Here is a 24,231-nt window from a genome sequence, read left to right as displayed (position 1 = left end):
CTTTGTTCATAAATCATACATCCAATTCATGCTCTTTCGTTTTCACACAGCAGTTATTATCCTTCTGTTCGTCGTTTGTTGTTACCAGTCGACGTAGCTTTCCTGTCTGCATTACGAAAATAACTTTTACGAATAATTTTGTGATCAAGAAACACATTCGAATGGATAATGTCGCCGGTAAAATTTACAAATTTGGCGCCATAAGCGGCAGTCTACGGTCCATGTTTATCTTGAATTCCGACATTCATGTTATTAGATGAACAGTTCCGGTATACGGACTCGGCAGCGTTATCTACGAGGGTACTCTTCAGAACTAGAAATTGTATCATAACGCTTTCAGAAACTAGGGTCATTGTATCATAGCGCTTCTTTTAGAATTTTCTTCAATTTGTTTTGAAACGAAACGCGGTCTAATAGTTGTATAATAAATGAGATGTCCACATAAGTGTCCTAGAAGATAGTGCTTAGAAATTGGTCACTTTGTTTTACCTTGCATGTAAATTTTTTCCTTTGTTTTGTGGTCTTTTAACGTTACGGTTGCTATCCGATTTTAAGTTGAGGACGATATTATCTCGTAGCTAACGAGTGACGTTTGATATAGACGATCAAACCTGCATCGTTCATGGCAGAGTAAAAACACGCTGTATAATATGGCTGCGCATAGCATGTCAGTATTGGACGCTTGTCGTTACTCCGCGTTCCAAATTGAAATGTTTACTCTGGTGAAATCGCATTCGACCTCAGTCATTGACTTTCTAATAATCTTAATTCAACAGTAAGATCCATCGGTGCATGTCGGTTAACACCTGGAAGAGTTTCTTGCAGTTAATTACGCGGGCGACCGTTAGTCCAGTAAAAAAACATCTACGAAAGACCTATTTCTCAGTGTGTAATAATAATTATGTTACATAACAAAACAATTGAGTACAAACTCATTACATGCCTCTGGGATACCATTGAGAACAATTTGCGTTTGAGACAACAGTGCATCATTATTATGTTGAAATGAGAAAATTAATTCTCGCAGTTTAATATTAGAGTATCTCATGGTAGCATTTCGTGGTTATAAGACTCGCCAGGTGGCCAACGTTAGCATAGCAACAACCGTACTGGTTAACGCGCAACATGTAAACATGTACACAGTTCAGCATTATACTTAACTAAACAGATCTATTGTTTGGGTGAAGGAAGTTCGATTGGAAGGAGTCTACCAGAATGCGCCATTCCACGCTTGTAACGCACATATGAGCATGCCGTAAGTAAATGACGGTGTTCGCGTACCTGTACACGTCGTTATACTTGTTCAGGGAAAGAACAGAATCACAATTCGAGTAGGTGGCAGCAATGTGCCTTGAAGAGCCGGAGATAGGCTAGCAGGGGATAGTACAGAAGCGTAGAGCTACTATCGACGAAAAGCAAACTTGGAGGACACCGTAGTTGGCATGCAGGAATGAGGGTCAACGGCCACTCGCTCTGCGCCTACAAGGTCTTTAGATCACGAAACGTATTTCGTTCATTGAAAGTTGTCTATGGCTATATCGCGGAATACTCTATCTCGCCATCCTACTCACTCATTTCGGACAGTTGGCCGGAGAAGCCGACTAAAGGCGCCATCGGTAAAGTTCTACGTGCGCAAAACGGACGATTGGTCACTTTTGTTCGTAATGATTATAACGTGTCTGCAGCTACACCCCGTTTTCCTTCTTCAGTTTTGTTGCGTTTTCGGTCTCATCGGTAGCCCCCCCCCCCCCCCCCGGGATTGCGGATTCTTCTGCTTTCTGTCGAAAGAAAGAACGTTTGAGTCTAAATACCATGGTGTCAATCAGCTAACGCTTGTTTCTGCGCTTCTAAGGACCGAAGGATAAGCAGAAAATACAAGGCCAAGTCGTCGGCAGCGCCTTGTAGCCGGGATGGAGAAGTCGTTTTGCGAGTTCGCTGTCCACAGACCAGCCTGCACTAGTCTGCGTACTGTGTTTCCGGACACGCGCTCCTTTTGCATCTCTTTTCTGAATTCACTTATGAATTCAAATGGTAGAGTATTTGTGAAATACGTTGCCAAATATCCTGACCTGGATATCCATCAGGAGAATTCGCACCCACAATAATCAAAAAGTTGGCAATTTTCTTTTTCTTCAAGTGCTGCAGAGACCCTTTGGTTCTTATGAACTTGCCGAATGCCAGACGAATCGCTCTGTTTTTGCAGAACGCATTGGCGGGAATTTGGTGGAGGACGTTCCTACAACCTTCAAGCGTCTCTTCTCACCTATCTCGAAATCGAGCTCAACTGACCAAGCTGGCCGCTGATCTTTCGCCCGCCATCCTGCCGCTGTCATCAAAACGAAGCGTACCACAATTAAGCATTTGTCATCGGCAGAAAGCCTCTATCACTTCACAACCCCTCATCCTGCGCTTACACATACATAAATGTGTCATCATTTTGAAATATCGTACTTTTTTCTATTTGTTTAATTACGATAATATAATAATATCAATATACTTATATTAATATCTCAAATAAGTTTACGATTTTGTATTTAGAAGTAAAATTGAGCCACGTTACAGCTGTCATTAGTACCGTTGCGATTTTAATCCTTTACTGCCAAGATACGGGATCGACGAATCAGATTGGAAGTTTCAAAATAAATGAGGGCAGAGGGCGTACTCTTGCGCGGTCTGGAATACGCGTAAAAAAATACGCGCAAAATATATTTTATTTTAATACCACATACATAAGGCACAACGCCTAAAGTGTTGGAAGGAAATATACCTGAATTTAGAACAGTTCATCACGAATATTTCATTATATAATAACAGTCCTCATCAAGCCGCATAGTTTTAGATAACGTAGGGCTATATAAAATCATTTTGTAAAAATCTGTGTTATGTCTAGTAATGGCTTGGGTATTTACTCGCATTGAAGCGATAAACTTAGTTGTGTATTTAATATAGTAACATTTACAAATAGCGATAGGAAATCCGCCTCTAAATGCCCTGCATTATTTTAAGACTGTCCCTAATGGTCAAACAGCTTCATGGCAGAACACTACATATTTATTGTTTTGAATGAACTATTATGAACAGTAATTAGCAATCAAGCAATTTTATTCAAGTGAATGTTCGAACAGGTCGATCACAGATCGATGATTGACAGGACTAGGACGTCGTGACGAGACAAGCGTCGTTATAACGTCGATACGTTTTTCGTAATCCTTTGTCAATCATTGCAGGTGGGCTCTCATCCAGAGCGTCCGAGAAAACTACACAAAGTGGCAAATTATATGATTATTCTTCTTCAAACCACCTGCGTACCTCGTCGTAATTTTCCAAGGTTCATAAATCGAAAGTCCATTATATGTTACCTATGCACTTTATATTTCAGCAACTATCTCAAAGTTCGAAAAACATTTGTAATGCATAGTTAAACAGAATATGTAATAACGATCATTGTTTCTGTTGATTTTTGGCTTTTTTTTTATATGCCTGTCATGTTGCGTTTGATTTCTATGCTTAGCTCCTATAACTTAGCAATTCATGTAAATCGGCGGCTTGACCTAGAGGCGATAATCCATGTTTCTTTCCGGCGTAAGGAAACACGCTATTTTCTATACTTACAAGACTTCTAAAAGTGCTTTTACATTTTTAATATATATATTCGACATCCTCAGGCGACATCCTAGCCGTTTACAATAGTACGCCTCCACCCTGCGTTTGTAACCGTATAGATTTGCTTTACATTCTATTAATTCATTGTTTACTACATTCTTCATTAACACTTGTTAGCAAGCGGCAGGTTAGCTTATGTCACTACCTAGTACGCTACGGATTAGTAGAATCCTGTGCGCGGCGCTCGAGAGATCCTGGTGCCTTTCTCCTTTAGCAAGAGGACATGACGCTAATAATTGCACAAGGTAAGGGAAACGCATCGGCCTCTTCCCACCATAACCGAACTGTGAAACCGATGTGTGGTCCCTGGATTGTCAGCTAAGCTTGCCCTTGTTCAGCGATAGCGCGCACAGAAGCTGGCGTCACTCCCCATAGACCCCCAGGCCATAGGACGACATAGTGCGCCGATTACTAGCTGGTGTTTTCAGCTAGCTGATAAATAAAAGACTAGTAGCTCAGGCGTCGAGACCTGAAACAAAAATTTCAAGCAAAAAAGTGAAAAATGTTTTCCAGTAAGAACAATCATGGCGTACATGGATCTTTGAGATTCATATTTCTAATGGATGACACTTCACTCTTCGATTACACATATTTGTCAAATATTTTACTTAGGAAAAGGTTCGAGTCGGTTTGTTAAACAATATGGAATGGCGAATGACAACACGAGACCATGCCCTCTTTACTTCAATCGATGTGTATAGTATCGTTACGTCACTAATCTAATAATAAGGGAGTCTGTATCAAGTATCGCCGATGACGATCATCGGCGACCAGTGCGAATTTCTGTGCCCCGGCAACTCTAATGAGCGGCTATTATGCCACCCCCACAATGATCAGCCAGAGTTCTGTCTACTGATATACCACGAATTTTATAATAGACGTTATCAAAGTATCATCATATAAAAGAAACACTTTTACCGCAAGCTAGGTTGAAATAATTCAGTTATAAATAGAGTAATAACAAACTATGACAACACATATGTCAAGCTTTACAACTAGAGCTCCTGTTGTTCACTTACATTAGTTACATTTAAGCCTCGTTTCTTAGTTCGTACAATCGAATAATTCTATTCGCTATGTCTGTTTAAAGAAACAGCTTACTAGTCGACCTGAACCAAAAAATGTTTACACAAAATTAGGCTGACCCACAAACGCTGTTTTGGCAGGGTTATTCTATTCTCGTGCAGCACAATACTAGTGTCAATCAACATATCTAGGTTTAAATAGGTTAACTACGCACAATCTTGGCTGGCGTTGGTGGAGGCAAGAGAGGCCAGCGGAGCTTTTGTATTGGCATTCTGGTGCCCATTAGTCATAGTAGCTGCCGCTGCGACAGGGACGTGTCGATACGTTGCAGTGCAATTTTCCTCGGGAGGGGCGTTGGGCACCTTTTCGTACTGGTCAGCGAAAGCAACATCGTGCTTTGGCTGTGGTCGGCAGCAGGTCCAAAGCGGGCACCGGCGCCAGAAACAACAAATAATGCAGGATAAGCCAACAAGAAGGCATAAAAGGGACACTGTCACTGATATCACAATTGCCCACCTGGAAAATCGAATTAAATGCAATAGAAAAGTGTAGAAATTCACACCCGTACGTGTATACTTTGTGTACTAATAGAATGTATCCGCTTCGTTCTACATGCTGCAATGAATGATTTAAAAAAAGTTGCATTTTAAAGATAAAATAATGAAAACAATTTGTAAAATGGACTAAGTAATCTAATAACAAATGAGGGGCTGGCTAGATGAGAGCATTAATTAATGTGCGTTGCACAAGTGCAAGCCCCCTTTTATCTTCAGTACTCAGCTGTAGAGCTCAACTTCGGCATATAAATATGCATGAGAACCAGTAAGTTAAATATGTTTGCATTAATTTATCAACCACTAATGTGCTTCATTAGGATTAATCACTGATTTTATATAATATTCGTATAAATAAGTCTTATCATTTACGCGCAACGAATGATGGGGTGTAGTTAGACTTCACTGGCAAAATGCCGATAGTGCCTACGGCGGTACATTTCACGTGTTCCAATACTGGCCGAAGTATCGAGGATTACAATTTGAAGCTGACATCATGATATCTAAAACACGTTTTGCGTTTCTTACTTTGTACAGCATACATAATTTATTTGCATTGTATTTGAAAGTAACTCATTATACTTTTTATTATCCTTCTAGATCAGCGTTTACCAGATACTAACGTTCGATCTATTTCGTAGAATCGCCGGTGTGTCGGGCAGCATCTTTGCTGATCGAGATGACAACATCGAGTATGATCGGATGGAAAACGGCCCGGGCAGTGGTAGTATCGGAACTGCGTGTGGTTCGGATACGTGGTTTTTTCGTCGTCGTCAAAAAGTTTCTCCACGCAAGTTATGGAGGCTGAAACTTAAAAAAAAGACAAAAGTAAACCTAAAATGACTCTTTGCTATTATAAGCTTGTACAAATCTATGTGGAAGGTTAAAATACATAAATCACATTTGAAATACGCAAACGGAATCTGCGGACAGAATTCAGAAAATGTTGACCTTAGATCTTTTACAGCTGATTGAGTATCATCAGATAATAAAGAACTTAAGGGGTAACCTTCTTTTCTTTTACGGTTCCGAGCGAATGGCTAAATGGGTGCGTTATTTTTTTGTATCAGTATAGTCTAGGTAAAGCGATAAGCATTGATAGACGTCGTATTCGATTCTACTCGTCCTTATGGTTTCCTTCTACCGCCGAGCGTAACAAGTTGTTTCGCAGGAGCCGTGTCGATACCGATCAAACTTACAATAACGTACATTGTTAGGCCTCAAAACAGTTCAAGTATGTAGTTATATTTGTGTTACACAAATCTGGTAGTATTTACTAGAGATTAGAAATAAATAACAATCGTTATAGTAACTGTAGAGCACACAAACGCTTACTAAATCCGATAACTGAGATGTATTGAACCAGAAATCGCTCCAAGTGAGAATACTGCCTGCAATGTGGCCAGGTCGGGTATGTAAAGCAAGTCAACTGGAATTACAAACTCGAAAATCGCTTGTGTTTGCGTCTCTGTAAATTTTCGCACAGCATTCTAACAGGATGACGCTGTCGAGGAGGTCTTGTATCTAATAATGTAACTTAAAAAAAACTTAAGCACACACTCTGAAGCAAAGTAATCAATAATGCAAACTTTACTAGAAAATAGGTGTCGTCGTCGTTCATATGAAAGGCGTCGTACTGTAGAAATCCAGTTCTGAAGTAGTTGATAATTTCCACTCACATCAGCATAAACCGAAATAGCTAACAATGTCCATAAACACAACTTCGGTCATCATCCAGACAGACACGAAGTCCATCCGGCGACAACACAATATCATAAATACTTCTACTGTCAACCTGACTGGATCAACTTTCAGAGCTATCCCTTCTCCCAAAGTTACAGAACTATTTTGCCGACTTCCCTTACCTACATTATTCTAGACACTAAAGGCTTCGCACCTTGGAGACCTGCTGCGGATATCAGTACGGACTGCCACCAAGATAATCACCACGCTCAAATTTTCAAGGACCAAGGGAATCAACTAAACTACTCTAATATGAGCAGCTTTATGTCACCCTTACCCACATCTATATACATAATCCCATATATATATATATACATAATCAAAAAAAATGTTCAAGAAAGAAAAATTGTAGCAAAATTTGCTTCAAAATAATTTGGAAAATAGTTTTCGGAAAGTATGTGGAAAAGAACCCGAAAAGATTTTGCCATTAATTTGATAAGAAGGATAACGACGATCTCTAGCTATTTCCCGTTTAATACCGCAGAAAGACTTAACCCTTGAAAGATTTCGAACGTCTCTGCTAACATGGGTCAGGTTCACTGATGCAACGAAGTTGGCATAAATAAGCGGGGACGGGGGAGCAGTAAAGAGTGGGCCACAGTGCAGCTCGAGTGAGTTGACCTTTAAATTCAGATGGATATGTCTCGAAGAAGGACCGCAGCTGGTCTGAATACCAGACCACACATAGCAGATTCGTTCGTAAGAGGACAAGTTTGATTCAGCACATTCACGTAGGCCTGAACTGGAGAGAAGATCGTAGACCTTTCAACTGTCCTCCATCTCTCTTTGTGAGTTGCTGAAATAGGGCACGATATCATGATCCAAAAAAAGAAAACGTGCGTGCGTCGACTGTCATATTTGTGTTATTTTGATGGTGACTGCAGTGCGTAATCGATCTACTTCAGCGAAAGAAAGGAATATTTCGTAAGCTCTTTTTGCGCGACTGGTGACCTACAACTACAGAAAGGCCACCATGTTTTAGTATATGAGAAAAACTTTCGCTTCTGTGATATTATGATAGGACGCCGTACCGAAGAAAGATCGTCAAAGTTAAACAATACTTGAATTGATAATTGTAAGTAAACTAACAGCAATAGCCTGGTCATACTGTGTAGAACTTAACTTTTGTAAACGAGAAGGCTACTGTATTACACAAATGTAATTAGTTTTCTGTTTTGTTTTTTCTCTTTTAATAAAGATGTGCTTGATATGATGATGATTGAAATATTTAGGAAACAAATATATATTTAATTGGTAAACTAATGAAATTAATATGCCAGGTTGAATCTTCTCAAATGTGTTATCTGCTTCTATACAATACAGGACTAGCGTGCAGGTATGCGCATCAAACTACTGGTATATTTCTCCATCAAGTATACAGAAACTTGTAGTTGTTGTTTAGACTTTGAATTTCACAGCTTTCAGACGCGTAGATAGAATAGGAATTTGCAATGACTTCTCAAATCAAATAATCGTAATCTTAGAGCAAATTTCTTATTGCCTTACAAGGACTTTGCATATGTTTCCGATACATTCAAGGACCGTGGATCGTAACCTATATGAACGGTAGGGACTAGGCTGCTCGCACAGACACAGTGAAATGATCTTACAGTTTAGAAGAGCACCGCCCGCCGCGTCACTTGGCCAGACAGCGGCCCACCGTGATAATCCGTCGGACACATCCCCACTATTCACGAGGGCAGACAACGACCACATCCACCGAAGCCCCCAACTCCTCTGTGCCTCGATATCCTATTCTTATCTCTATTTGTTTTAAATGAACGCCTTTTTGTCGGAAAATGAAGGTAGTAAATTTTGCGGTCCCATTTTAATAGTAAGGATGAACTAGAGACACGCATAATTTAAGATTAGTAGAAACATATCACAGTAGCGTTTAAACAAACTATACCCACCCTTCAATTAAAGTTCGTGGCTTTGAGCTTTTTCGTAATGTCTGCTTTGATAAGAGGCACCTTAGAAGATGAATCGTCTTTTGTAAATCTAATAAAAAGTAATTGCGCGTATCATAAAGATAAGTGCCGTCCTTTTACGGGTTGCAGATCACCACTATGATCGCGTAAAAGAGATAGTATTTAATCAATTATGGTTTCGTTAACTGGCGAGCGCCACAATCTGTAAGTATGGTGTATCCTCTGTACGCTATTATATAAATAAAAAAGCTATTAAGTTTTGCCCCTATTGCTGCTATTACGTTTACTTAATCAGTCAGCTACACTCGGTTAATTGCCAGTGTCACCTCAATTACAAAGTAAAAATCGGAAGTTCGAATGATCAATAATAATTTTAAGACGTATATTTTCCTTATTACAGGTTTTTTGGCATACTGGAAACACCTTCATGTTGTAGGTAGACTTGAGATAATGCCATAAGATCAGTATTTTGTGGTCAGAAAGTAGTGTAAAATCCCTGACGCAGAAAAGCATTTTCCAACAAATAAATTTCCATTGAGTTTTGCGTACAATTAAGTGGGGTGCAAAAAGCGGAAGTCTGTCTGGTCTTTCAGATATAGTTTACCTTTCATAAGGAAACTGATTATCAAAGATTTATATGGGCAAGAATAAGCTGGGTCTGCAGTAAACTTGGATGACCCAAGTTGATTTCCTGTATAAACAGTTTGCTCCTATATCACAGTGCCTAGCTGCCCCGCACAGAGGGACGCTGGCGTCGACATAAAGCTTCCTTTATCATTTATAAAACTCATGCCCAGCATAGAGTGACGCTTTCCTGTACGGATAACAGCGGCATTGATTCAGCTCGTAGCAAATAAGCAGAGTCACAACTCTATGACCGGCCAGGGGTGCGACATTTTGAAAGGAGAGCTCAAACTAAATAATTCTAGCCTTCAAAAAGCGCATCATATAACAACAGCTATATGAATATATATCTAACTTCTGCAAGCATATGCAGTTTAAGATGCACGAAACAACTATCGTTCAAGATTTTCTGAGCATATTTTAGGCAAATTTATATGAGCAAACCATCTTCGACATTCTAATAATGCACGCCATTGAGACAACGTTAATCTTCACTTTGCCCTTAATTGTCGAGAGTTTCTTCTATGCGTGCGAGAAGAATATGATACACTCAAACCTACCTAAAAAAAGGTATCTTAGGTAAACGGCAGAAGCATGAACACCGGGACTGGTCCTAGCGCATAGGTGGAAAGCGATGCGTAGCAAGCTTTAGAGAATAACGTTTTGCACTTCGAAGATATTCAGTCTGGTTAAAGAAATAGATGTTTCTTATTAGAACACGCAATAATTTGTTTAGACTGATTGAATTAAAAAGCGGTCAGATCAATTTTAACTTATTATAAGACGATGCAGTCAATGCGTTAGACGCGTGATCTGTACCTGTTGAATGGTGCCAGAATATATACATAATGATTCTAGCCGGAGTCAAAGCGTGATTCGTTCAACGTTTATCAGATCGACTTGTGGTGGTCGCCTTGTCCTGTCGTCAGTATAAGACCAAATCACTTTCTTCATGCAGACATCATATACTTGTTCTACCGCAGCATGTCAGCTCACAACGATTCACTTTTATGGCCTGGTCGATATCAGATGAATTGATCTACAGAAGTAGATTACGTGACGGCTACGTACTGGATGTTATGTCTATTTCTCTAGATCGTTAAGTTTATTGCCGACTAAATATTTAGTGCGGACAGAAAACGTAAGATCTTGTTACGTTCGTGTCGTATATCTATAGCTTTTGTTGTCGTTGAACTGCATTGGCCGCGTGTTGATTGTAGTTTAGCCATCACTAAAAGTTTAAAAGATTACTGCCGAACAGCTTTTCAGTAGCATTGCTCCTGCTTCATGGGCTCTCAATAGACTCAGCAGCTGAATCTAGCGCACGACGAAAAAGAGGAAAGCGCGGTTTGTTTTGAAAAAGTAAGCATTCGTTCATTCGTTAGTCGGTCAGGGAACACTAGCTAGTGCTAGTACTAGCCCATCCAGTCTGTGGGCCTTGGATAGAAATTGGCAGAAGGATACCGCTGTTATGGACATTGCGTTACCAGCAGCGTCCAAGATTATGCACAGACAGAGCGATGCTTTTAACCGATCATATGTACTGTATTCCAAAGGACGCTCATTCAAGTCATGTCAATGTACATCACAGCATTTCACAATGGACATCTAGGAGTAGATGTTACCTAACTGAATTTATAAGTTAGTCAATATATGATTTCTTTTAATAAGCTCATAGGATATACTTTTTTTTGGCCCGGTTTTGCTCCCGTACCAATATCCATAACTTCAGTAACATAACATTGACGTTGACTGCCTTAATAATGAGGTGATGGACGCCACCTGTAAATGAGGTTCGGAGTTCGATTCGCAGCTGCCACTGAGCGCGTTTTTCGAATCTTTTGAAGTTCTAATAAAGCCAGGGTGAATATCACTATACCTGTGTATTTGAAATTGAACCCCACTTTGTCACAGGCATTACTATAAACCCCGCGGGTATCAGCGAAAAAAAATCTCAGCTTAGCAAAAAATCGTATTTCATATCGTCTACGCCTGAGTAAAATTCACCAACCTCCTAACACATTAAAGGTTACATTGTGTCCACTTATTTTCTAAAATCATTCAGTCATGCCTAGTAATGTTATTATTGATCTGATCACAGGCACCTGTTGTATGAAAGCAAACTGACGCGTCCCGTAGGGACTGCGTTTTTGAGACGGCTGCGTAAGAATTTTACTAGCTCTACCATGTGCTATTCTGTGACGTCAGGAGGGAGTTATCTAAGAAAGCTACGATCCTGCGGGAAAGCTCTTCAAATGCCTACCAAAACATACGGAAGCTGACGGCTGACTCGGTGCTGTTGGTCTAATGGTGCCACGCCCTATGGCGTTGGCCTTGCTGGCTCCGGCATGATGGAACGATGAAGAGTCGAACAAAGAGCAGTAGCAGTTTGCGCATAGAACCGCTCACAGTGTTCAACGGTCAACGTACAACTGTTTCTTAAATCAGCTCGAACAACACTGTCCCTAACGTAAGCTCATTCTGCTGCGATGTCTCCGGAGCTTGCGAAAGCTTTCTAGAGTGTTGGGTCTACACCCCTGCGACGTGGTCTAGCTCACGCACCATTAAGTGTTTCTAACGGAAAAACATTTTTGGCTGACACCAGACCGCTACTACGAATTAAAGATTGCCATCTCGAAAAGGTAGAATTGAGAACTTATCCCTATAATGGCATTTTGTAAATATTAGCATGGCAAAAAGTAGTCGAACAAGTTGGTAAATTTGTCTGTAAAATCTAGATGCGAATTGTAGTCTTCTGTTTTTTAATTTTTATCTTTCTTAATTTGCATCGATTTTCACTGATTCATTCATGAAACTCAGGCACTGCGGAACCTACCATGACAATGTTTTTATTGGTTAAAAAGTTTTCTCTACTTCTGCGGCTTTGTGGTTTTTTTTTTATTATCATTTGTATGGTTTTGCTAGACGGGTTCTTCTCAAAAAATACGTGGTCTTGTAGCTTGAAAATGGACGAAGATGACCGAAAATAAAATGAACTGTTCATTAGGGTGCATTCATCGAGTGACAAGGGCTGCTTCTTCCTGAAGAACGTGTAGAATTTGCTCGATACTCTGCCCAAAAACATAACTCGAAGTCGACAGTAGAGCTGTGGTAACATAGACCGGAATAGAAAATTATATGCCAACCTCTTCCACGCAGTAAAAAGACTGCATGGTTAACACAATGAATAGCAATTACCAATACAGCTAACAGAGAAAATAATGTTCTTAGTGAATCAAATTAAAAATATTGTTTTTCTTGTCCTCATCATTCTGTATACCTTTGTTGAATGATTGCAGTGAAAATTTCACAGTCAAAAAGATTGCAAATAATATAAACAAGAAGTATATTCAAATATGTAGCCCATAGTAGCGGAATGAACAATTGGTAGCCATGTCCGTCTATCGCACAAACCTTTTTCATCACTTTTGACATGTACCATTTTGTTGAAAACGTTCCCTTTATAAGTGTTAATAAAATCCTGGGTCTAAGTTATCGACATCACTAGCCAGCCTCTCACAGACCATCTAATTTGCTTGCAGGGAACATTGGTTATTTTCGAAGATCCCAAAAATTGCCAACATGTACTATGTCCTGAGTCAGGACGAAAAGCTTACATAGCACTTAGCATAATACGTGTAAATAATGTACAGTCAAGAGTTTAGATGGCTAGAGACGTTAAAGATTATTATTAAACATCAGTTAATATAGTAGGTTCATTTTTATGACTAGACATAAATAGAGCAGATTCGCTTTATGCAAACATAAGCTACCATGGACAACGGATGGTTTCCACTATGAGGACCACGCTTCAATTGAAGACGGCTCAGATAGAATATCAACCTTGGATTAGGCTGCTATGCCCAGAGCCAGGTTAGTATAGCCCTGTACTGGCAGTTAATGTGTGTTCATAGCTGGAGAGAAATATGGGCTTTAGTAGCGAAGATAGAACAAATCGGTTCGTCGATTATTGACTCAAGGTTATCGGCCGTCCCCGCTTTCTACGTCATCGTCGGCAGTTTCGCTTCTTTTCCCTCACACGGCTGCAGTGCTACACAAACTGAACACTCTATGCGTACGAAAGAGCCTTATATAGTACTCCTAGCTGCAGGATACTCGCTGCCTGGTGTTTACAACACTCCGTCATCCAAGCATTAATATTGGCATCGATACGCCGACTAACCATACGACAGCTTTGTCCTTAAATCAAGCCTCTTTCTTAGCAGATAATAGCTAGTGCTAAACATATTACTACTACCTTAGGATATATTATTCTAGATTGCCCCAGAACCTAGTGTTAGGCAATGGCGTGTGAGCGCAAACCTAATTGTTTTGAAATTTAAATATTTTTCGTGATTGGAGATAATATCTTTTTTTTTTTACTTCTTTACTTTATATAAATCCTCCCACAAGCGTCGTAGATTTATTGTTTATAGTAGTTGAACATGTTCAGGAAGATTATTACGACAAACACTACGAGCACAGCGCGAGTTTTCTGTACTGTGTATCTTCATTTTTATCCGATGCTGTTTTATCTTTCGCGTTCGTATAACGTAGAGGAAAAGTATAGAAAAGATGGGGGTATTCGCCGCGAAGAAGGCCGTGGCAAAGCAGCGTATTGGTTGTGGTAAGGAACCAGAACAAGCCGAAAAAGCCAGCAGGCCATAGGGAAAAGCTTAATGAGAGCTTTCCTCTCGGGGAGGCCTGACGAAGGTTCCGAAGCCACAGTTTGCATCCAACGAGCATATCAGCAAATAAAACCAACATCGGCTCAGTCGCTCTTCGCGACTGGCCTGCGCTCGTGCTGCTCACACATTACTGGAGTTAACGTAGATTAAATTACATACAAGTAAAACGTCGACACGGAAGGAAAGGGGCAAAGATCCGTTTTCTTTATTACAGGACGAGAACGTGACATCGCATCATCCTTAACACAAGCTGGTTCTCGCAACGTTTACCACAGCTAAACTTAGCGGCAGAAATAATAAATGACCATCCCATAGTAGGCATTTAGTTCAAGGCAATGCGTTTAACGTAGCTGATAGGACTGCAACCCTTACATTTAAGGACCGTTATCTTTTTCTTGGGATTTAAAGACCGCTTCGTCGATTGGAGGAAAGAGACAATTCAATTTCTACGACTGTTATGCAGATGATAATAAGAATGCACCTGAAATATAATGGATTGCAGCGCAACTCGTGATGTACGTCTGGCTCGTCATGATGATTTCAGGAAAAATACGCTGACTACAGAATGAGTAGATTCGTGAGGCGACCTCAACAACAGCATCTATCGTGAATTAGTTGTGAAGCTTCTACGAATTCATAACCAAAATATCATCTGATGAATCTTCTCTGAGCATAAAATATGCTAGCAATTAGCTGGACAAAAAATCGTGCATTTTTATACTATAGTTAAATAGAACGAAACAACCCTTTACAGTATATTGCTGATTATAACAGTATTTATTATAATAAATACATAAACCCTATAATTGACTGCCATTTCAATGCACAGCGTATAGAGACTGCTAACACACGTTCTCTTGTTTTATAGGGTAACTTTCGCAGGAATCGCAGTTTAGATTCTGTATCGGCCATGTGCATATACAAAGAATTTTGAGAGTACATACGATACATTGAAAGTCTTCGTGATGGTAGTATACTGCTTTTCAAAGGAAGACCTCATGGGGTGTTTGATTGCTATTGAGTGGCTGAGCGAGGACGCTGCTGGCAAAAGGCCAGCTCCCGTCGGTATAGTAGCGGTGGGCTGAACGGTTCACAAACAGGCAGGAGCACAAACACAAAGCTGAAAGTGACCGTCTATGAAAAGTTATATTAGCAACGATCAGCATATGCGCAACGTTTTACATTTGATAACTTGTTGCCCACTTCAGAGCTAGCGACGTGCTCTAATACAAGCCTGAGGCATCACCCTGGGCTAGAACGCATATCGTTCTGCTCGACTTTGTTTGTCGAAGGTTCTATCCTATTGTAATCGGCATCATCATAGAATCTACCTATATTTGGTTATTGAAAAAGTACTCGCTCTTCTTAAGCCGGAATTTAAGCAAATGTTCTTTTTAAATATAATTCAAAATAACGCTGTAAAACCAAATATGCACCATTCTGATCGATGACCTGCAACCCTTTTCCGGGTAATACCGCAATATTATCACCATAATTTTTTTCAATCCCGGCCGAAAAATTGTAACAATCTCAATTGAAACTAAATGGACGACATTAATTGAGTTAAAATAAATTAAGGGAGTTCTATAGAGACAGACCGAAAGAGGTGGTAGTAGCTTGATGGTGCAAGCTCTAGGCAGGCCAAAAATCGTAGAGCACGCTTGATTTTTTTTTATTGCACATTATTGTTGTATGTGATTTATCTCCCATTACCTGTGATCAGTTGTTGTAAAATCCGATTTTGTCCGGAAATACGATAATTCACGTGATATCCAAACGGTGAGTTTTTTTCCAATGGTGTTTAGTATGGCAATACCATGTCTGCCCACGTAATTTTCTTAACATTCACAATAGCAAGTAATCAACATCTTCTGTAATTAGTCGATCGCTACAACGAGCATCTTCTATATTGAAATTTCTAAAAGAAAAGTACCAGAAAGAGTTGCTTCAAAAACGTATCTTAACCATAAACAACCCAAATATTTAATAGGCATTCATGCCTTTATCCAAATGTAATTGTAAAACATAGTAATTATTGTAGAAGTTTTATCGTAAGTATGGATGCAAGCATTTCAGCACATGGTACTTCTGCCAAACCTCAGCTCTCAACGCCAACCCAACGCCGACCCGATGCGACTTAAAATACCCAAAATTTTTAAGTCATTTAACTGTGAAAGTGGTCAATACTTTTTCAACAACCCAAGAATTAACCTTAATGCATATATTTAAAATATAAAAACTGTTTACAAGGAATCACTGGCTACAGATAGCACAATAAGTAATAACACCAAAAACAGTAGTCGAAATCGATAGGCGTTATAGGATGTCTCTGCTACAGTAGCTGTCGGTACCTAGCGGTCGGTCAGCAGCTGAAATGATAACCTGTGTGTAGCCAAGGATAGGCTGCTTATCGGTAAAGAATAACCGAAATAAGAGTAGGTGGCAGAATGATGCTTTGTACTGTCATAATAAAAATAGCAGAACTTTGAAAGACCTCCACCGACAACATCCTAAATCCAATACTTCCGAAGAAACACAATCCCCACGTTATATGTGCATATTCTGCGTTTCTTCAACTTACGTTAGTAGTGCTGCACTTTCTCTATCTTTTGCGCTCTCGTAGCGTTCAATTTCTTATTGCCAGATCCATATTCTGTACTAAATATTAGGTCCAACCACCCGTGTCTGTTACTTCAACTAGCACCGATCCATTTCAAACTAGCGAGGTACTGTATAATCGGATATTTGAGTCGCCAAAAAAGTGATCATCTGATGTTGTTATAAAGGGCTTTAACTAAGCACCTACCCTAATTATTGGGGATACCATTACCAAGGAAGTTAATGGATAGGGAAAGCAATAAGTACGAGGCAGTAGTGCATATAGGTACACACAAGTTGAAGGGTCGTATTTGCTGTTGTTACAATTGATTATTAGAATTTGTGGTGTTGATACAATACATTACCTTTAGGAAAACCTCAAATTCCTGATGTCCACGAAAACTTTTTATTGTAATAATTAATCACAAAGAAATGGCCTAGGGCACTACCTATAAGGCATACAATAAGGTCGAACAAGATGAGGCTCGATCAGAACCACTTGTATATACAATAGCAGGAGTTCATCGCAGGAGGGAGTCGTATATTAGAAATCGTAAAACCATTAAAGTAATGCCTTCCTTCCCTGAAGTAACACTCTTCGTGTTGTCAGTTAAAATAACTGTCGAAAATTTAGGATGATTGAAATCTAGTTAGCTATACCGGAAGCTATTGCAGACTTAAACCACTACAGCGCGATACTCAAAAATGTAACTTACCAAAGATCGGCTGCCTGCAACAGATGAGGACAATGGCTATTGGTGCCACGAGGCATCGGCTAATACATCTGGTCCCGCAAAGCCTGTTAGTAGAGATCATCATTTTGGTTCTTGGCTAAGATGATCGAGACCAGCAACCAACTGCTCCGTATTAAATCACGGTCTAATAAAGACCATATTTCCATCCAAAAGCTACGAGCACATCGTCGCTACGAACTGCACTGTACTTTGTTTTCATCAAACGGTACGGGCTTGCCGCACTCCAGACGAGCCAAGAAGGACACACCCCACTGGTTTGCTCTAATACGAAAGAATTGCTAACAATTGTCAATTTGCTAACTATTAGCCAGTTCGGCCAATAAGACTGGGTTCTGGTCAAAACGCGGCCGGCGTTTAATGAAAGATCGCTATGACCAAACGGTTTCTCTTCTTCCTGTTAACTGGGTAACCAGTAGACAAAAAATAGGCATCTCACACTGGCACATGGCAATACAGTTACCGATGACAGTACCCAATGACGGAAACGACGTGCCTAGCATAACACAACTACTCATCCTAATGATTTTTCAACTAGCCAACGCAGCACGAGTTTACGGGATCTTCTTCATGCTGTGCCTGCAATCAAACCTGATCGACAAATCGAAAAAACTTGGAAAAGTGACCACACTGCTTAAATGTTGAAACAAGTCCCCTGCTACAAAACGACCCTCGAAGAGACTACTGCTGCTGCTGTATAGCTTCGTGTTGGGCTATTCGCTAGCCTCAGCGTTTGCGTTATTGTTCGTGCTGCTTCCGTTCGCTCCTTTTTAGATGGGCCACAGCAACGGGGCAGCTACACATGCGCCAGGCAGCACAAACGTCAGCACCGATAGTTGTAACAGCAGCAGTAGCGGTAATTGTGGCTATGGTAGTGGCAGTAGCACTGAACGTAACGCCGAAAACATGTATTTAATCTATTCGAGTACGTAGTAGAAGCGTCTGCCTACCGGCCCGCAACCGACTAGAAGTGTAAAACCCGTCGTAGAACTTCGTAAGAAGTTAGTCCACTGTAGCTGCAACCTGACGGCAATATGCAGACATTCCGTTGCAGTTCCTTTACACAGGTTTCTCTACCCTGCCGTGGCCGCCACCGTTGCGAACATTACTTAGCGCTACGGACAGCAGCAATGGCGCGAACCGCTATCCGTAATGTTATTGTATTAAGCCGCAAGAAGAATGGCAAGGCGGACAGCTAAGCTGCACAAGCGAAACAACAGCCACTTATTATACGATTCCACTCACTCACGCATACAACTCATAGATAAAAGGTTCTTGCTTTACTGCTATCGCTTCCGCCGCGATGAGTGATGATGTCGGCATTGTTTTAAAGGAACAGTACGGTCGGATCAATTTCTTCAGGCAGAAGAACATTGAATTATTCTAATAGTAGCGTTCGTATGGACCTGTGATGGTGTTTGTATTGGCGTTCGGTTCACGACGCTTAGCAGTTAGTCCCTGTGATACACTGCTGATCGTGACGGTGGCCTTTGTGAATGCTTTGTTTGTTACTGTCACCGTCTGGCGCCATGGAGACTCGTGCGCTTGTCCCGCCGCGCCGGGATGTCGCGCCCCCACCGGCGAGAGGGCAGAGTCCGCCTTGCTCGTTCGCCCACTTGTCCTTCTCCCCCTTCTCCTCGTTCTCTCAACGACACAACGAGGGAAAGGGCAGCTCCCTCAAAAGCAGCAGCCACGCCAGAAGCAAAGGGTATTGGCTTGATAGATGAGGACTACGTGATAGCATGATCGAGGAGAACGCTATCGGACATAACCGATCACAATGGTACTGTGGCCATCGGCTAGAATACAGGCGGATTACTTAGGACAAAAGAAAAATTTTAGGCTGTGCGCGGCCGGAATTTCGCGCAAGTAAAAAGCAGAAAAGGAAATTGATAACTGCAGAAGCAGGAGGAAAAGATGAGAGCTTATGAGACGCATAGAAAGGGACTAAAAATAGGTCAAGGGCTAGAAACCAGAAATTTGAGTTTTCCCTAATATGAATAGCAGGAAATATATAACTAAGCATATACATAAGCGAGGGATAGAAACGACGGGTATCAATGGGGAGATTGGATCAAAGGAACGGAAGTGTTACGGTTCTAAAACGGCAAATAGAAAACATCATTGTAACATGCACCACAATTTTTTACAAATTGTAGTGTTCAAGTGCTCTTCATTCAGGATCCTCAGTAATTTTGTATCCGTTTTATATTAACAGCAATGCCATCACTATATATAAGTGTGTAGATAGATAACGAATTTATTAGTAATCAAATCGTCTTGCAATTCCTGAGCTCGTTCTAAGGTTTAGTTATTTCATAAAGTTTTGTGGATCTCCAGCTAATAGAAAAACCATCTATGTGTCAGTATTCCGGCGTTATGTTCTCCTGGATAGGCCCCGTCAGATTACCACTGAGATCTTCGAGAGCGGTTCTTGGTAGTGTTGCAATCCATTATGGAGCTTATGTGGGCTGCTGACCATTATAGCCGCCGAATAGCTTGCTGTTCTGACTCGTGCATTCAAATTATGCAGAAATGAGATACCCACCAATGTTCTCGTTACATTAGAAGGTGGAACCCGTTACATCCTACAAGCGGTCAAGTCTACAGTTAATCCACGAAGTGTACGTTTCAATAAGACATTGATTTCAAATGTGAGTTTCATAATTTACAGTGTAGGATAGGGGAGCGCGCGTTCCTTCTCGTACTATTTTAACCTATCTTCAGAGTTGTCTATACCGGGCAATTCTCAAGGGACTCATTCCGTAAGAGCGTGAACTTATTACATTTTGCGGCAGAGTCTGCTTATCATAGAATTTTACAGATGAGTTGATATGGACACATTGTGGAGACACGAAATGCAAAACAAATTAAAGACATGTTCATCGCTAGGAATAATGAAATTGAAATTAATTATTAACAGGCCTCATAGAGTCGCACAAAAAGTGGGCATTAGGGCAAAGACTCCTTCACCAACTTGTACATTTTGTATATTAAAAAGTACTAACAGGAAATCATAACAGGTGATGACAATGCAGGAATCGGTGTACTCCTCACCGTAGTAACAATGGTGTCCCACAATTTTTCCTGACCACAATAAGGCCTTTGTGGCACACTATTAGGTTTGACAATAATTTAAAAGGATTTTTTACAGGGTAAATTTTTACAGACGAAACACGTGCATATCTATGCACACAGAAGTAAATACGTCAAAGTCTTCGTTTCCTATGCCTCGTAATAATCAGAGGGCAATTCAAGTAAACCATACCGTAAATGGAGCCGTTTACAAAGTGAAGTTGAACTTATTTGTGTTAATTTCGATAACGTTTAAGTAGTATAAAGGCATTTTGTATTGCCACCTTTAACACCAGATATTATGAGCGCTCTCCCTTGATTACATCAGAAATTCAATACTATTTTAGCAGAACCACTTGCATGCGTGCAAGTTTGGGGTAGCCCATGCAGTACATGAATTGTTTATAAAACTTTTCTCAAGGTTGCAGTAAGACGCGCTGTTGTGTTGACGAGTTGTTATATGTAAAAAAGACGAGTTACGAATCTCATTTTTCACCCCGTGGTTTTTAGCATTGCGCGTGACAAGAATTCTCCCAGATTATTGTCAACCCGAGGAAGTGCATTAGAAATTTCACTGAGGCCACAATCTGTTTGTGGTGGAATAGTGTGCACGTGAGCTCGTACAGCCTATATATCAAAATACCTTTTGAATGCTTTCTGTCGGACCCTCGAGGTGCCACTAAATATAAAAGGTAGGAAAAAATAGCTGGATCTTTATTTTTCTGTTCATATCCTAGGGCTCGACGAGCGTTTGAATTAGATCATATAGAAACCGCAGAATTCAAAATTTAAAAACCGAGACAAAAGATTTAAGAAAATAATATATAGTATATAAGCGCTAGTTTAATTTGGAGAACAATAAAATTAAATTTTGTATCTTTCCAAGCGGTTGCACTTACGAGCCGGTTGCATTTGTATCGACGTAAAAAGGTTAGTACACCATAAGTAGCAACGATTTAGAGTAGTAATTTCAACGGCCTATTGACTATAATGTGTTCGTCCATTATGCTCAGTACAATAATTGAACCTGTATTCTTCCCAAAGCAAAAGATCCACTTTCGGAATTTGAGCTAGGGTCAGCCGTAAAGTCCGTAATCGTTATATATTCCCTAAAAAGCTTCCTATACACCAATGAAGAATACCCGTAATAAAAATTATTCTAAATCAGGTGACAGAATTCACTAATTGGCTTAACAGATGAACCCTAATGTTTAGCCTTTTCAGTCTTTCACCCCACTTTTGCCTTTTTTCAGACTTCTGAGCTTTTTGCATTTAAGCATTTGTTTTCTATCGTTGGTCCTCAATCAGTCTACGAAATGAAGTCTGTTGAATCATTTATATGACGTATTTGGACTAATTGTTAATGAGTAAAAACCATTTCGTTCAGATGCCTATTTTCATCTAAGTACAGCGTGTTATCAACAAGTGACGTAAAGAAATTCCCTAGACTTTACGCTGCCATCCTGCATAAAGGCAATGAGAACAGAGACTTCCACACCTCGTCTATTTCTACCTAACAACGATAGATGTCACAGTAATTTTTAAAAGTGAAAGCTGCAGACCATAAGTGTTACGCATCAGCGCACTTCTCGCTTAACAGCCTCGCAACAAGTAATGTCCGTTATTGTTGTGAAATTAGAAGTTAATTTTAGAATACAGACATGTTATCGACATAATAGAAAACAAATCATTTGAAAATCAGTCTAATCCCTATCGAATGCTTTTATTGCTGAACAGATGTATTGATAAAGTTTGCGATTGGGGAACCTATGCTAGAAAACAGAAATCCCAAACTTTTGCGAAATGAAACGTTCCTCTCGCCTAATTTCATTTGAATCAGTTGCAGCCGAATCGCAGAGGAGAGGAGGTGAAATAAAGACCGGACGTTAGTGGCGGCATTTTTAAATGCTACAACTCTCTCAGTGCATCTTTACAGTACAACACCTCAATTTCAACGTAATTTTGACCTATGTTAAACGCAGGTAATTTCCTGAACATTTTGGATTCAATTCACAATATTTAGTTAATCGCTCGTTAGTGGCTCGTACGGGTTCATTAAGGTTCACAGACAGACACACGGATACACCTTGCATATCAATGGAATTATGATTATTTCGAATATTAAGCACACATTAAGCAGGAAGGAACGCTCGTATTAGGTGCACTGCCACGATTGTGAATATCTGTAAGAGCTTAAGCTGACCGCATATTCGAGAATACGAGCTCAATTTAGACGAAGCAGACTTTGCTATTTTATAACAATTATATAATAATACCTATTATAGATATTAGCAGCTTATTCCACGTGATCTTTTCACCGATACAGTAAGTGCTTGCGAAGTCGCGCTCCAAGTAAGCAGGCTATAAAGGCGGTAAAGGTGGCCCGAACTAAAAGACTATATATATGGACGTAAACAGTTCCCAATTTCAACGTGATTTCTATAAACAGTATTTTAAATAATAATAATAAACATTTGATAATAGCTATATTGCTGTTATAGTGGTTCGGTGCGTACATGGCCGGTTCCTTCTAGCTTGCCATTGCTGTTAGTCAAAGGCGCTAGTCATCCGAAGCCACACTTGATGGCGATTCTGAAAATAAAACCTAGTCGTCACATGTGCAATGATTTTATTCGAGAACAGCTAAAGCTCTGCCTTAGTTTTTTGTAAGATTTTTTAATACTGCAAACTTTTCTATAAAATGTTTCATAGAGATGTTGTTTCTGTGAGATTATTGATGAATAGAATCGTTGGACTCACAATGAACTTGAGGAGTGCTGATATTTTTAGAAACAGCATTGTACTGAGATGTTGCGAACAAGGTGATTGATTATATTGGTATAAAATGTGTACCGCAGGTGTACATTAACTGCTAATTATGCAACGCTAATATCACCATAGCAGAACTCATATTAAAGCAATTCAGTTCTTTTTCTAACACTTGCTTAAATACCGTTCGAATAATACGCCCAAGTTCTAGAAGTTTCTCTTCCAGATTCCAGAAGAAACTCTTCACTGAGTTTCCTAAAATCTATTTCGATCCATTCTGCCGTCTCAAATACAGAACTTCAGCCTCAAAGAGTAGTCCGCTAGTAAAAGAACAACATATTGACGCTACTGTGCATTCTTTATATAACGAATTCGGTTTTTCTATATTATCCGAGTGGGACCTCTGCTTTTTTTGCATTAAACCGTTTCACACATAAACAAGCATTTTTCTGTTTTCTGGTTGATAAAGTGATCATTGCTTCCGTTTACAAATATAATTGAGTTACTACTACTCTAAATGCGCTGGCACAACACAGGGACACTTATGAAGCTTGTTACCATATGATACAATACCAAAATCACCGTTATTAATTGCATTCTGCAATTCGATCGTTCATACAGTTTAGGGTATTATGTCATAATTTAATATATAGTACAATTTTTGTTGTCATTTTTTACATTTTTTTTAGTGTTTTACTTCGGTTGCGGTATTAACAATATATAGTTCAATCCTAATCTTGAATGATATTCAACTATGACAACTAATAAATGCAACAGTAGCAAACTGAGAACAAATTTATTGTCGACT

The 24,231-nt window shown here is 39.9% G+C and overlaps 1 protein-coding gene across 2 annotated transcripts; it reads right to left on the bottom strand.

Annotated features, from left to right (window-relative positions):
* Positions 1-3,084: 3,084 nt before the first annotated feature.
* Positions 3,085-19,084, bottom strand: LOC111264589 (uncharacterized). 2 transcript variants are annotated; one of them, XM_022840648.2, is made up of 4 exons: positions 17,544-19,084; positions 5,867-6,053; positions 4,904-5,205; positions 3,085-4,132 (listed from the first exon to the last, which is right to left on the bottom strand). In XM_022840648.2, the coding sequence occupies exons 1-4, from the start codon at positions 17,644-17,646 to the stop codon at positions 4,119-4,121; spliced, it is 606 nt and encodes a 201-aa protein (XP_022696383.1). In that variant the 5' UTR covers positions 17,647-19,084; the 3' UTR covers positions 3,085-4,118. The 2 variants fall into 2 exon arrangements, with proteins under 2 accessions (XP_022696383.1, XP_022696388.1); XM_022840653.2 differs by lacking the exon at positions 17,544-19,084 and adding an exon at positions 10,361-10,849.
* Positions 19,085-24,231: the final 5,147 nt, after the last annotated feature.

Source organism: Varroa jacobsoni, unplaced genomic scaffold (assembly GCF_002532875.2).
Source record: "Varroa jacobsoni isolate VJ856 unplaced genomic scaffold, vjacob_1.0 scaffold_97, whole genome shotgun sequence".
Taxonomy (NCBI): domain Eukaryota; kingdom Metazoa; phylum Arthropoda; class Arachnida; order Mesostigmata; family Varroidae; genus Varroa; species Varroa jacobsoni.
The sequence above is the reverse complement of the archived record's forward strand: the minus strand, read 5'-3'. Positions and strand labels throughout refer to the sequence as shown.

What these genes read in the sequence shown, in the direction of transcription:
- LOC111264589 (XM_022840648.2), bottom strand. Translation starts at nt 17,646, where the DNA reads ATGATGATCTCTACTAACAGGCTTTGCGGGACCAGATGTATTAGCCGA. An exon ending in TTGCAGGCAGCCGATCTTTG is followed by an intron (nt 6,054 to 17,543) that starts GTAAGTTACATT and finishes CTTTTTTTTAAG; the next exon opens with TTTCAGCCTCCATAACTTGC. An exon ending in TTCTACGAAATAGATCGAAC is followed by an intron (nt 5,206 to 5,866) that starts GTTAGTATCTGG and finishes TCGATTTTCCAG; the next exon opens with GTGGGCAATTGTGATATCAG.